This window comes from Aulonocara sp. 'chitande type north' Nkhata Bay, linkage group LG19 (assembly GCF_057382095.1).
Source record: "Aulonocara sp. 'chitande type north' Nkhata Bay isolate Kocher_YH1m ecotype deep benthic linkage group LG19, A_spYH_male_GT1.1, whole genome shotgun sequence".
Classification (NCBI taxonomy): domain Eukaryota; kingdom Metazoa; phylum Chordata; class Actinopteri; order Cichliformes; family Cichlidae; genus Aulonocara; species Aulonocara sp. 'chitande type north' Nkhata Bay.
The window spans coordinates 1,152,501-1,166,027 of record NC_141362.1 but is presented as its reverse complement, the minus strand read 5'-3'; the positions used below and the strand labels follow the sequence as shown (position 1 = coordinate 1,166,027).

The 13,527-nt window shown below is 40.6% G+C and overlaps 1 protein-coding gene across 3 annotated transcripts in view; it reads left to right on the top strand.

The window, feature by feature from the left end:
• clmna (calmin a) overlaps nucleotides 1–13,527 on the top strand; it is a 36,704-nt gene that overhangs the window by 22,068 nt on the left and 1,109 nt on the right. The window contains exons 3-13 of one of the 3 annotated variants that reach the window (XM_086274961.1): nucleotides 2,017–2,112; nucleotides 2,218–2,301; nucleotides 2,380–2,472; nucleotides 3,195–3,391; nucleotides 3,849–4,042; nucleotides 5,608–5,690; nucleotides 5,794–7,941; nucleotides 8,365–8,546; nucleotides 9,279–9,360; nucleotides 9,448–9,500; nucleotides 11,807–13,527. The exon at nucleotides 11,807–13,527 is cut by the window's right edge and continues 1,109 nt beyond it. In XM_086274961.1, the coding sequence (XP_086131087.1) occupies nucleotides 2,017–2,112; nucleotides 2,218–2,301; nucleotides 2,380–2,472; nucleotides 3,195–3,391; nucleotides 3,849–4,042; nucleotides 5,608–5,690; nucleotides 5,794–7,941; nucleotides 8,365–8,546; nucleotides 9,279–9,360; nucleotides 9,448–9,500; nucleotides 11,807–11,924 (3,330 nt within the window). In that variant the 3' untranslated portion in view covers nucleotides 11,925–13,527. Of the gene's footprint in view, nucleotides 1–2,016; nucleotides 2,113–2,217; nucleotides 2,302–2,379; nucleotides 2,473–3,194; nucleotides 3,392–3,848; nucleotides 4,043–5,607; nucleotides 5,691–5,793; nucleotides 7,942–8,364; nucleotides 8,547–9,272; nucleotides 9,361–9,447; nucleotides 9,501–11,806 lie in introns of all 3 variants that reach the window. The other 2 variants (XM_086274960.1, XM_086274959.1) reach the window with 2 other exon arrangements.

Genomic DNA, 13,527 nt, shown 5'->3' with positions numbered 1-13,527 from the left:
CTGTTTTCATTTATGTTGGAAGTGATAGCAGAGCTGTACGTTTTAATTTTTTCAGAAATCTCTCAGTCAGAACATGCTATATCATGTTTAGGTGGAAACTAGCGAGCTAACTTCCTGCTAACTTCTAACTCCGTTGAATTTAATAAATTCATGGATGCCTGGATGTTAAACTTAATTGTTACACCTGGTAAAGCAGCAACGCTGATCATTTTATTACAGATGAAAGGATTTAGACAGTTTTTAACTCTTAGTGATGCCGCAGTGTTCGTTTGACATTGGGTCCAAAACTCCATCTGCTTCAGGTCCCAGATTACTCTGCGAGGCTCCTCACTACGGCAGCCATAATGCTCCGACAATCCATCAAGCGGTGCGGTTTCATAGCTTACCAAAGTCGTACTAAAACATTTCTTGACAGATTTGTGCACGCTGTGTACCACATAAAATCGGTTCGAGGTCAGTAAGCACAACCGGAATTCATACAGAAGGCACACTGTCGATTTTTGAGAAAATTAAAGGATTTTAAGTGTGACTTATAGTGTGTAAAATATGTTATACAGAAGAAAAGAATATATCGTGATATATATCGTTACCGCACATGCTTCATATTATACCGTGATATGGATTTTAGGCCATATCACCCAGCCCTAACTCAAAGCATCCGTTTAAAACATTAACATTAATTAAAGTGTACAGCAGTGAACCTTTGATTTTTCACAAAGCTCTTATAGTTTGCTGCACAGCTGATGACAGGAAATGTTACACAGTTTCTACAATCTTTCAATGCCCAACCTTCATCAGCTTGTTGCCAACCGGAGATTTCAGTGATTTAAGACAGTATTAATGTTGTTTTTGCTCTGTGCTGCTCAGCTTGAAGCGTAATGATCTATTACAGTTTAGATCTTGTTAATTCCCATCACAGGTCATGTTAAACTAAACTCTTCAACTTCTTGAAATTGAGCCTTTATGCTAACATTTTCTGTTTACTTTATTAAATATCAGATTTCATTCAGATTTAAATGATGTAGGTGTAATGATGTAAAGTAGGTTTGTACAACCCAATCTACAACAAAATGAGATGTTTTAATAACTGTAAATAAAAAAGAATGCCACATTTCATTTCAAACTTTTGGTCACACGTTCCCCCAAAAATGCCCATATTCTCAGACCACGTGGAAGAACATACCAGAGTCATCCAGATATGCTACATAATTTTTCACACCAGACTGCACAGTGTTCATCAGCCTTTGAAAAGTGGCTGGGACATTTTTTCAACTTAAAAGATTTGGCAGTGTATTATACAAACCCATCTTCCAACATCCGATGACCGATCCATGCTTGGTTAATGCAGTATACGTGCTGGATGATGGGTTTGTGGTCACCACTCTCTATGTAATGCTCAAGAACTGTGGCTAAGACAGCAGACTCTAGATGTTTTCAAAATTTTGGTATTCTCATTTTTTTAACATGTTGACTTTCCAAAAATGGGACTTTTTGTTCCTGTCAAGTCTTTGAATTGAATAGTCTATGTCATTGACAAAACGGTTTGCAAGACTGAGTCAGTGTGGCTAACAACCAAAGCCAAGACATTAAATTATTCCTTTAGCTGAGAGATCTTCATTCTTAAACTGTTGAGGTGGGGCAATGAAGTTATTGAAGTTCTGGTTTCTATCAGGAGAAACCAGAACTTCATGATATACAAATGCATAAACACAGTCAGGGCTGGAATTCAAAATGTATTATTTATATATACTATTTTTTTGATTAAATATGATGCTGTTTTTATCTGCATTTTACCCAGTGTCTCAACTTTTTGCTTGGATGATTGTCTATGACATTAACAGAAACAAGAATCTGCATCTGTACTGCCAATTATCAGCTTTAGTAATTCCTAAAAAGGAAAACAATTGATCATGATCATGATCATTTCTGTAAATGGTAATAGACTCTTTTCCTTTCTCCATGTCTATTGTTAAAGAAAGCCCTCTTTTCTCCTCATTCTTGTTTGTCCATCCACAGTGTGACCCACCCATAGAGGTCCATGACCTCTTTCAGGACATCCGGGATGGGCGCATCCTCATGGCCCTGCTGGAGGAACTCTCTGGCTGTAAACTGGTCAGCCTGTAACACTGACTTTTAAGTGCTAGATTGGTTTTGCACTACTTGCTTTGCCAAGTGTTGTTGCTGTTTTATAGGATACTTAATTGTACTTTTTCCCAGCTTCATGGGTTCAGGAAGTCCTCCCATCGTATTTTCCGACTGAATAACATCGCCAAGGTCCTGTCTTTTCTTGAGGAGAGAAATGTGAGTATGACAGTTAAGCAGTGGTTAAATTGCTGGATGAAATGCAGAACTGTGAGGACATACACGCTCTGTCAACAGGTAAAGCTGGTCAGTATCGATGCAGTTGACATTGCAGATGGAAATTCCTCCATCATCTTGGGACTCATTTGGAACATCATTCTCTTCTTTCAGGTAATTGCATTTTTTGTCTTGAAGCTTCTTCATCAAAATCCTCTCTCACTTCTCTAAGAAGAGGATGCTAGTACAAAACGGTGTATTTTTCATAAGCTTTGCACTTCCTTTCTCTAAAAGGGAAAGAAAGCTCTTCTCCTCTATTCTAGAGTCAGATCTAGGCGAGGTTAGCTATTGGCTAAACTATACCTTTTTCTTTTGTTAACTTCCAATGCAAATCTTTGTTTAACACAAACTGTAATATAAGATTTGTGTAGCTTAAAATTTGGCATTTTATAGCAAAGCCAACAATGTATTGACAGCAGAAGTTATTTTTTGCTTTGGCATCAGTGCTTTGACAAAGAAACTTTTGTTCATCACTGTTAAGTAGATGGGCCTCAAAGCGTGGTAGCTATGATCACTCAGCTAATCAGCTGCTATCAGGGGTGAAGAGGCAAATGTTACCCATCTTGTCAAATGTTCAGTCACAGCTGTTTTCTTATTCTGAGTAACTCTGACAGTGTAAACTGAACTAAAGGTGAAAAGCTCCACAGATTCTCCACTAAACGAATTCTCAGTTTTATTCTTTCACAATCTGTTTAAGGGTAACAATTTCATCCAATGGTTACTATAGTAACCATGATGTAATGAGTCAATAGATATGAGGACTTTATCTGTTTAATGCCTAAATGTTGAAATGAGTAGTAAAGTAGCTCAACTAACTCAGCTCTTCCACCACCCAGATTAAGGAACTGACTGGGAACATCAGGAGCCAGTTCCCCTCCTCTTCCAGCCTTTCATCCATTCCCACCAGCTCTGACTCTGACACATCCTACAGCAGCACGCCATTGGACGACAGGCAGTCAGCATCCACAGCCGTGCGAGAACAGAGCAGGGCCATTAAGAAGTTACTGCAGTGGGTACAGAAGCGAACACGCAAGTGAGTTGGAGCTGCCGTTTCCATTATATGGAAATATGTTACATGCATTATACAATTACATAGTTTGTGTCCTTTTTGGAAAAGCAGTAATTCTTTGTATCTGTTTGTGTTTGATCCAGTTAGTTCTTTGTGGTCCCTCTATATTCTGCTTTTCTCTTGCCTTTTTACCCTCACTGCCCAACTGGTTGAGGCAGATGGTTACCCCTCTAGAGCCTGGTCCTGCCGAAGGTGTTGTCCTGTGAAATGGACGCCCTTCCCTCCCATTGTCACCAAGTGCTTACTCATCGGGCATCGTCTGATGTTTGGGGTTCCCTCTTTGGTTATGCAGGTTTTTTCGCTTTCAATGGAAAGTGCCATGAGATGATCAATGTAGTATTTGTTTTTGTTTGTTTGGGGTTTTTTTGGTGGTGTTCCTGGACTGGCCCTTTCCACAGACTATTTCTTATTTTTGTTACAGGTATGGTGTAGCAGTGCAGGACTTTAGTAAAAGCTGGATCAGTGGTCTGGCTTTCCTGGCTGTTATTAAGTCCATTGACTCCAGCTTGGTAGACATGAGGAAAGCCCTACTGAGAAGTTCCAGAGAAAATCTAGAGGATGCCTTCAGAATTGCCCACTACAGCCTGGGTATACCGCGCCTTCTGGAACCTGAAGGTAACAAGACAACAGCTACTTTTACTTAACAGCCTAATCACTACTCTAGTGACTGAAACTGTAATTCATCTATTTTACAGATGACGTGATAAAAGAGAGCTCAAGAACAGTGACAATAGTAGTTGAGTGTATCTCATCAGCATATTTTTGTAATGTGTGAGTAATTTCTTGAGATTAAAATGCAACAGTAAGAAAACCTTCGTTAAGAGTCAGAATCTAGTCAGAATCAGCTTTTCTGAGGATAGCCGACTGCTTTTGTGTATCAGAATGAATAGCCTTCAGAGATGCTGCTTTTAAGGGGGCGAAGTTTTACATTCTACTTTGTAAGGAATGCAGCAGTGACCTTTTATATTTGTGAGAAGAAAATGACCCAGTGGTTATATGATAACGTAAACTCCCATTAACAGGAAGAAAATACATTTTACTCAGCACCAGAGAACAAATGGACCATAAATATAAAAATACATGCACTGTGTATACGACACATTGCTTAACTGTAACTTCCTGTAGTCTTTTGTGTTTCCCATGCTACACCACCACATATGCTCCCATCTGTCCTCCATAGGCAGACTGCTGCCACTAGAAACCTTTATCTGAAGTGTTTGCAAACAGTGTTACACACAGTATTCTATAAATATGTTTTACATTAGCTCGGCTGATAACGTAATTCTTGATTTAGCAGACACTGAGATTCAGATGGATTATTTGCTAACAAAGAATGAGAAATCCTTTTTGTTGTACACGTGATAGACTGAAGGATTTGACGGGGAATATCGACCATCATTTGAAAAAATCAAAGCTGTTAAATTTAGCGTAGTGTCATTTATTTTTACCACATATAAAAAATGCTGTTACACTACACAGTAGCCCTTTGAGACAGTCTTCACTGAGTTAATAAAGTAATGGTAGTTCCTTTTTACACAGAGCTGCAGTGCTTATGCTGTATTTGTCCTGGTCTAGTATGCAAGAGACAGTAAAAACCAGACAGCCTGTAGATTTCCCCATTATTATGAGTGGAAATATAGAACCTTTCAAGGTAATCCTCTCGTGCATCTCTGGGCTGTCTTCAATTGGCTGCTTTGTTTTTAAGATCAGTCCGTGGAAGTTCCATTGTATTTGTACTTGTAATGAATGCTTTGGTGCTCCTGTAAAGCAGTCATTCGATGCTCCTGGTCTCAGTCTCTTGCCTGGCACACAACTGTCAGAGTTAGTAAGATCACATTCTTCCAGTGAAAACTGCTGGAAACCTAACTTTCATCCCCAGTGACGAGGTAGAGATTTTGCCACAGACAGGAAACTGGTCAGAGTCTCCTAAGACCCTCCAAACAGAGCAGCTGGACTGGAAGCTGTGTAGGCATGCCCAAGGAGATTATGTTGAACAGGAGCCTTACCTAATTTAAGTTGGACACGGCTTTTTGATTTTCATAAGCCTGTTCCTGGATTGTCTTTTGGGCACATCTTGGACATAGGATCATACCACAATAATAATAATAAAAAGGCATGTTTACATTTAGTTACTCTTTCTTTCACTCTTGTTCTCTCTCAATTTTGCTTTATTTGCTCAGATGTGTCTATCAATGCACCAGATGAGCAGTCTATCATTACATATGTGTCTCAGTTCCTGGAGCACTTCCCTGGTATCGAAGAGGTATGAAAGATCCCTTACCTAGACAAAATCAGTGAATTGGAATTGAATTGTATTTTGACTAAGCAGTCATTTGAAAACTGATATTTCCCTGTTCCCGTCTCAGCCAGAGGAGCCCTGCCAGTTAATTGAACGAAGTGTCTCTATGGGCCGACTCAACTTCAGTGACTCTGACCACATGAGTAAAGGTACTCACCGAAGCAGAATAAGGGAGAGGTCCTATATGTTTCAGAAGGACTGTGCCCAACCCCCACCCAAAATCTTAATTTCCTCTGTATCGGAAGACAGAAGCATGATGCCACCTTCCTTCAGGGTTACGGCAACTCGATCGTGGTCCAGCGATGACATTTTGACAGATTCGCCCCACACAGATGACCCCATAAAACCGGTGGAAGAAATCTTAACCAACAATGATGACCCACAGCTGTCTTATACTCACTCGCCCACCGGCTCATCAGTACCCGAGTCTGTAAACACAGAGTCAGTAATGGATGACTCTGCAATCAGCTCACCGGACTCTTGGGTGGAGAGTGAGCTTGCCGTGGCAGGGGAGAAGGATGGTGAGAGCCAAAGTTGCTTGTGTGATATTGGAACAGCTTGGGATGTGTACCGTGCGACTCCTGTGGAAGTAACTGCTATTGATGAAGGATTTATCCCATCCATAGAAGAAAGAGCCGCTGATGAGCAGTCACTGAGTGAGTGTTGTGTTGATGAAGGGATTTACTCTTTGAGCTCACTGGAGAGCATGCAGGACAGATTCCAGGGGCATGCTAAGAAAAGGGAAGTGCGAGTAGCTGAAGTGGAAGATTCAAAACTTGAAAGAAGCAACAAGGACTTGGAAACGGAGCAGGTACCTGAGCAGATCAATACTGAGGTTATAACACAGCTAGAGTCTGAGTCCCTAAAAGAGAAGGAGCAAGAATCTTCAGCTGAAGTGAGCGACTTTGGTGCTGAAGATATCCTTGAACCTCAAATACTGAGCTCCAACACATCCAGCGACTATTGTGAAGAATCTGTGAAAGAGAATATTATAGAAGACGGTACTCACAGAGATGAGAAATGTGTGAAGAAATCTGTGGATGCACAGAACCACAAAGGAGAAACTAACAGTCAAAGTGAATTTCTGCAAGACATAAATGTCTCTGAGGAGGTTGAATTGGAAACTGAATGTCATAAAACAGACTGCTGTGGTTCTTTAGAGAACAAAAAAGAACCAGAAATGTTAAAGGGCAGGAATGAAGTACTTGTAGAAACACAAGATGAAGCAAGTGAAGGACTTTTAAAAGACAGCCAAGACTCTCAGGACACAAATAATTCTGTACAAATTACTAAAGCTTTAGACAACACCTCTTCTACCAACACAGAGGAAGTATTAACAACAAGTCAGGATCCAAGCATAGGCATGAATATTCCTTCCATCTCTATTGTCAGTGTGCCAGAAGAACAGGATGAACACGGTACTGATGATGAAAATCTCAGCCAGCCATTGGTGTTTGTAAGCGAGGTGACCGACATGTGTGTCAACAGTACTGCAAACCCAGGTGAAAAAAGCTCTACCTCCAATAAAGACGATGAAATTATTGCTGAGGGTCTGTTTGAAAATGCTAAAGCCACATCTTCAGGAGAATTAATGGATCCAGAAAATCAGCATTTAATTGATATAAATGAACATAATCTATCATCAAATGAATACGTGCAAGGTCAGATTGAAATAAGTGAAGATGGTGATAAATGCAAGCCTCCTCTTGATGATTCTCAGGGAGAAACTAACTTTTCTACAGAGGCTGAAACTCATATAGTGGATATTGAGCATGCTGTAAATTCCACTGATCCACCTGATGGACATGAGAGCAAACTAGCTGACACCTTTTGTAGCAGCGACATAGCCAACACACAGCTTAGTACACTGGATCCATTCAACACCGAACCAAGTGATGAGATAAGGACGTTGCGCTCTGAACCAGCTACCCTGTCCAGAAACATGGACGTTTTGTTTTACACGGACTTTGATCGAGGTTCTCCAACAGAGGATCTGGTTGGTGACCCTGTTGAGCCCATGGATCTGTTCTACCCTGACAAAGAAGAGCTCATGTTTACAGACCAACCTGACACTGAAGCACAAACCTGGCCCTCTGTTTTGAGTGTCTCTGCTCTGCAGCCAGCACCACCTTCAGACATTTTACCAGATGACCAACAATTCGATCCGCTGGGTGAAGACTTCAGGGAAGTGGACTTGATAGAGGAGCACGATGAGGTAAATGTGAACCTGTTTCACTTTCTTGGGGCTTAAAGGTCAGTAACACTGTTGCGTTGCGAGTTTTCAGGAGCATTTCTGTTGTCATTTTGTCTTTTCTCTTGCTATTGCTCTTAAGGTATGTACCGCTACACAACTCGTCATTGTCTCTAGCCTTCAAAATGTGAAACACATGAGTTCTGCTGACTTTATATTGACCATGTCTCATATTTCGATAGTGGAAAAGTTATTTCGCTGTATTTAGCATTTTATCACCTAGCCCTGCCTTCAGCTTGTTTGGCAAGTTTCTCAGAGACATTACTGATACATTAAGTGGTTGATGATTTTCACACAATGAGCAGGACAGAAGCAATGATATGTTGAAGTGTGACGTTTTTTTCTGTACTTTTTATTCTGTTAAAATATCTCTTTTTATCCTATTAGGTGATCACAAAGACCACCCAAGAGACAAAGAATGTATTTGGATCCCAGCAGCACTGCTTGTTGCCTGGAGTGAAGCTATGTAAGCCCTTAGGAGATGCTGATGTTCTAGCAGACAGGAGGGATCCCAGTGAGGCTGAGCAACAGAAGCCAGTCTCTGCCAGGGAAAACACAGAGCCTGTGAGGTAGGCTTTCTATTCTTAGTGTACACTGAGAAGCACACTTTACCCAGGGGGAAAGCAATGTTGTGGCAAATGATGGGATTCTTCTGACCCAGCCTTTCAGTTAGACATTTCTATAAATGTCCTGAAAAGTGGAGGCTGTAGGAAATTAAAGGAAGGCAGTATGAGACAGACAAGACTGTGACTTGAGAATTAAAGACATTAAAGTGAAACACTTTCTTCTGTGCTTTCTAGCTAACATTCACACACATTTATCAGAGTATGAATGTGTTGGGGTTAGTATCTTGCCCAAGGATATTTGGCCTGCAGACTAGGGGGTGCCAGGAATTGAACCACCAACTTTACCTATCAGCAGATGACCTGCTCTACCTCCTGAGCTACAGCCACAGCTGGACCAATCTCACTTTTTAAAAATACATAGCAGAAAATAAAGGAAAAAAATAAAGGATCTTTTTTAATGTTTAAAGCCTTTTTATATTCTTCAGTTCTGCCTGACCCTTAAGTATTAGTAGAATCAGAGCTTGGTCCTGTCTGGTTCTTTGTTTTGTTTTAGTGTTTTCACTGTAAACCTGAAGTTTCTTGAGCCAGAATGTTGGAGCAGCTTAGTGTTGCTTTCATGCCAGTACTTATTCTGTGATTCCAGAGGCTTGAAAAAGTAACTGTTTTTGTTATTTCCTGGCTTTACTGTCTCCTGTTGAGAATGAAAGTGATAGATTTTTGTTTCGTCAGGAGCAGTGGAGGTTCCAGCAGACAAGGTGAAAGCCATATCCCACCAGTTCTCCGTCACAGAAAGGGGGCTCATTGCCCCGAGTCAGTGGTGAGTTTGATGCTCCTTTCCCTCCCACAGAGATGTTAAAACAATGAGTACCACTGTATATTGAGAGTGCGACTGGCATTTTCACAGGACAGTCGGAGAGCTGTAACTACAAAAGCTGACCGTGATGACTTTGATTTTTGGTAAGAGCATTTCCTTCCCTGATTTACAGTCAGGTCCATAAATATTAGGACATCGACACGATTCTAACGTTTTTGGCTCCATACACCACCACAATGGATTCCAAATGAAACGAACAAGATGTGCTTTAACTGCAGACTGTCAGCTTTTATTTGAGGGTGTTTACATCCAAATCAGGGGAACGGTGTTGGAATTACAACAGTTTGCATATGTGCTTTCCACTTGTTAAGGGACCAAAAGTAATGGGATAGAATAAGAACCATAAATCAAACTTTAATTTTTTAATACTTGGTTGCAGTCAGTCACAGCCTGAAGTCTGGAACACACAGACATCACCAGATGCTGGGTTTCATCCCTGCTGATGCTCTGCCAGGCCTCTACTGCAACTGTCTTCAGTTCCTGCTTGTTCTTGGGGCATTTTCCCTTCAGTTTTGTCTTTAGCAAATGAAATGCATGCTCAATCCGATTCAGGTCAGGTGATTGACTTGGCCATTGCAAAACAGTCCACTTCTTTCCCTTCAAAAACTCTTTGGTTGCTTTTGCAGTTTGCTTTGGGTCGTTGTCCATCTGCAATGTGAAGCACCGTCCAATGAGTTCTGAAGCATTTGTCTGAATATGAGCAGAAAATATTGCCCGAAACACTTCAGAATTCATCGTGCTGCTTTTGTCAGCAGTCACATCATCAGTAAATACAAGAGAACCAGTTCCACTGGCAGCCATACATGCCCACGCCATGACACTTCCACCACCATGCTTCACTGATGAGGTGGTATGCTTAGGATCATGAGCAGTTCCTTTCCATCTCCATACTCTTCTCTTCCCATCACTCTGGTACAAGTTGATCTTGGTTTCATCTGTCCATAGGATGTTGTTCCAGAACTGTGACGGCTTTTTTAGATGTCATTTGACAAACTCTAATCTGGCCTTCCTGTTTTTGGGGCTCACCAAAGGTTTTACATCTTGTGGTGAACCCTCTGTATTCACACTGGTGGAGTCTTCTCTTGATTGTTGACTCTGACACACATACACCTACCTCCTGGAGAGTGTTCTTGATCTGACCAACTGTTGTGAGGGGTGTTTTCTTCACCAGGGAAAGGATTCTTTGATCATCCACCACAGTTGTTTTCCGTGGTCTTCCGGGTCTTTTGGTGTTTCTGAGCTCACCGGTGCGTTCCTTCTTTTTGAGACGCCTGATGTTTTTGCTATCTCTCTGATGGGTTTGTTTTGTTTTTTTCAGCCTAATGATGGCTTGCTTCACTGATAGTGACACCTCTTTGGATCTCATCTTGGCAGTTGACAGCAACAGGTTCCAAATGCAAACAGCACACTTGAAATGAACTCTGGACCTTTTATCTGCTCATTGTAATTGGGGTAATGAGGGAATAACACACACCTGGCCATCTAACAGCTGAAAAGCCAATTGTCCCATTACTTTTGGTCCCTTGAGAAGTGGGAGGCACATTTGCAAATGTAAATACCCTCAAATAAAAGCTGACAATCTGCAGTTAAAGCACATCTTGTTCGTTTCATTTGGAATCCATCGTGGTGGTGTATAGAGCCAAAAATGTTAGAATTGTGTCGATGTCCCAATATTTATGGACCTGACTGGAGTTGTTTGTAACACTCAAGCCTTTAACTGTGATGTAGGTTTACCGTGTTGCCAAGTTTGTAACAGTAGCTGCTGAATTGAAGTAACTTCAAATTATGTTTTTGTGAGCAAACAGCACTCGAGTTAGATTTATACGTGGCACAGGAAGGACGGACGTCTTCATTTCTCTGAAGCTTACAGATTAGCAGGAGAACCTACGTTTGGATGTACCTGTGAAGACTACACAGACTTCCTTTGAATGAAATCACAACGTAGCTGGTCCATGCAACTTGTTTTTGTAGTAAATATAACAAAAAATTACAACATGGTAAATGCTGAAATCTGTTGCTGTCAGAAAAATGTGATTTGTTACTGGACATGACTTTTGTAACACAGCAGACATCTTGTTGTAACAGACAGGAAGGCACATTCAAATTTCCGTTCCATCTGTGTGAGCTAATTCCAGCACGGCTGTAGTGTGCAGTCTGGTTCAGCATCATAGCTTTGCCTCAAATGTGGGTTTCTTCTATGTTAAATTGTCTGCAATGAAAACAGCTGCTTGAGTTAATATAGCGAGAATGTGCTGCAATACTGAAAATGTTATGAAGAGCACAAGTGTGTGAACTAGCCGAAGAGTGCAGCTCAACCACCAATTAAATCAAATGAGCTCAAACACTGTGCAAAGAGAAAGTAAAGTTGCACTTGTCTCTGTGTGTGTAGGTGGAGGGAGAACTGGGAGCTACGTGTGCTGCTGCTGCTATGGTTACTGCTCTACTGTTTCTGGGTGTTGCCTCAGATCGACCTGAAGACACTGCCCGACATGCTGCTGAACCGCTGAACGCACACACACGCGCACAAGCACAGCTTCTCTGAGCTATGAGGAAAAATAAAAAACTTTAGGTTTTTTAACATGCACATGCTCATACAGCCAACTGCCACCTTTTTATGAATCTACATTAAGTGAAGATATTTAAAACCTGTATAATTTAAAACTACAAGAGCTTGTTTTCTGTGTTTTGGTTTTTAGCTTCTAGTGTGGCTTAAGCAGTTTATGTGAGAGTGTAAAGGTCACTTGGGGAGGAAAAACATTGCAGTCTTTTTAGAAAAAGATCACACTTATATGAAAATGAAGTTAAAAATTTAAAGATCAAAATTTTACTGGTTTAAATAAACAAACCAGATTCTGAAAAGGTTGGGACACTGTGTAAAATGTAAGAAAAACCTAAACAGAATTCTGTAATCAGACAAACCAAAATTTGAAATTAATTTTAAATTAATACATCTGCTAGAAGATTCTGGGGTAGCACTGGCGGTATAGTTTTTATGAGGCCTGCTGTCATCATGCACCCAACTGATTTTTAGATGAGGCTGGAATCCTAATTTGATTTGATATCTAAATTTAATTATTCACTTCTAACCTAAGAACAACAAAATGTAGGTGTAAAAAGTGAAGATAAAAATGTCAGATCTGAATCCATGATCTGTTTTGGATAAGTAGACTCTGACATGGTTTGCTGATCTGTTGCAGAGCCTATCATCTCAGCGATTAAGGTTCCGGGTTGACTCGACACTAATTTAGCTGCTTTTCAGTGTAAAATGTGTCTAGGCTCAGACGCTGAAATTCAGATACCAAAATGTTGTTTGACATAATTCAGAATAATAATGACTTAATCTGAGTCTGTGCACACAATGTAAATGTTCAGAACCTGCAGATAGTCCATGTTTAAGAACAACTCTAAAATATATATAATATAAAATATATAGTTTGAGTGTCAATGTCGTGATATGCTGTGCGGCAGGCAGGACCCTGGAGACAAAAGGATAAACTCAAAAGGATGTTTACTCCTGGATGTCACGGAGACAAAGCTGGGCTCAAGGCAGAAGTGCAAAACTAGGAGACAGCAGAGAAAACACAGAGCGTGGGAGCATGGACAACAAAACATGAACTGAAGAAAACTGAGATGACTGAATGGCAAAATAAGACAGGAAGTCATGAAAACACCTACACTGAGGGAACGGGGAAGGCTAAGAAGAATAAGTATAAACCGAATCACCAAAAGCAGAATGATAATAAAAGATAGACATTAATTGAAGCTTGTTTATTAAATTATAAACAAAAACCCAGAAACTTCAGGACATAATCCAAACATAATTACAAGAACACTGAAAATATAGATTTTAAAAAAAATTAACTGAGGAAAAAGAACAACAAACTGAAAACACTGACTCCAGGAACCATGACACTTAAAGTCATCTCAGCCCCACCTAGTGTTCACACAAATTACATGCGCTCCAAGTGTGACAGCTGACAATATTCCCAGTGTGCAACACACGGTAAATGTTTTCAGGAAATTTGCTGACAGCCTGACAGGATTATTGCCCAGGGTCAAAGACTTAGAAAGATGGTGAGTATAGATCTGACTTTGAGTTTGTTAACCCTG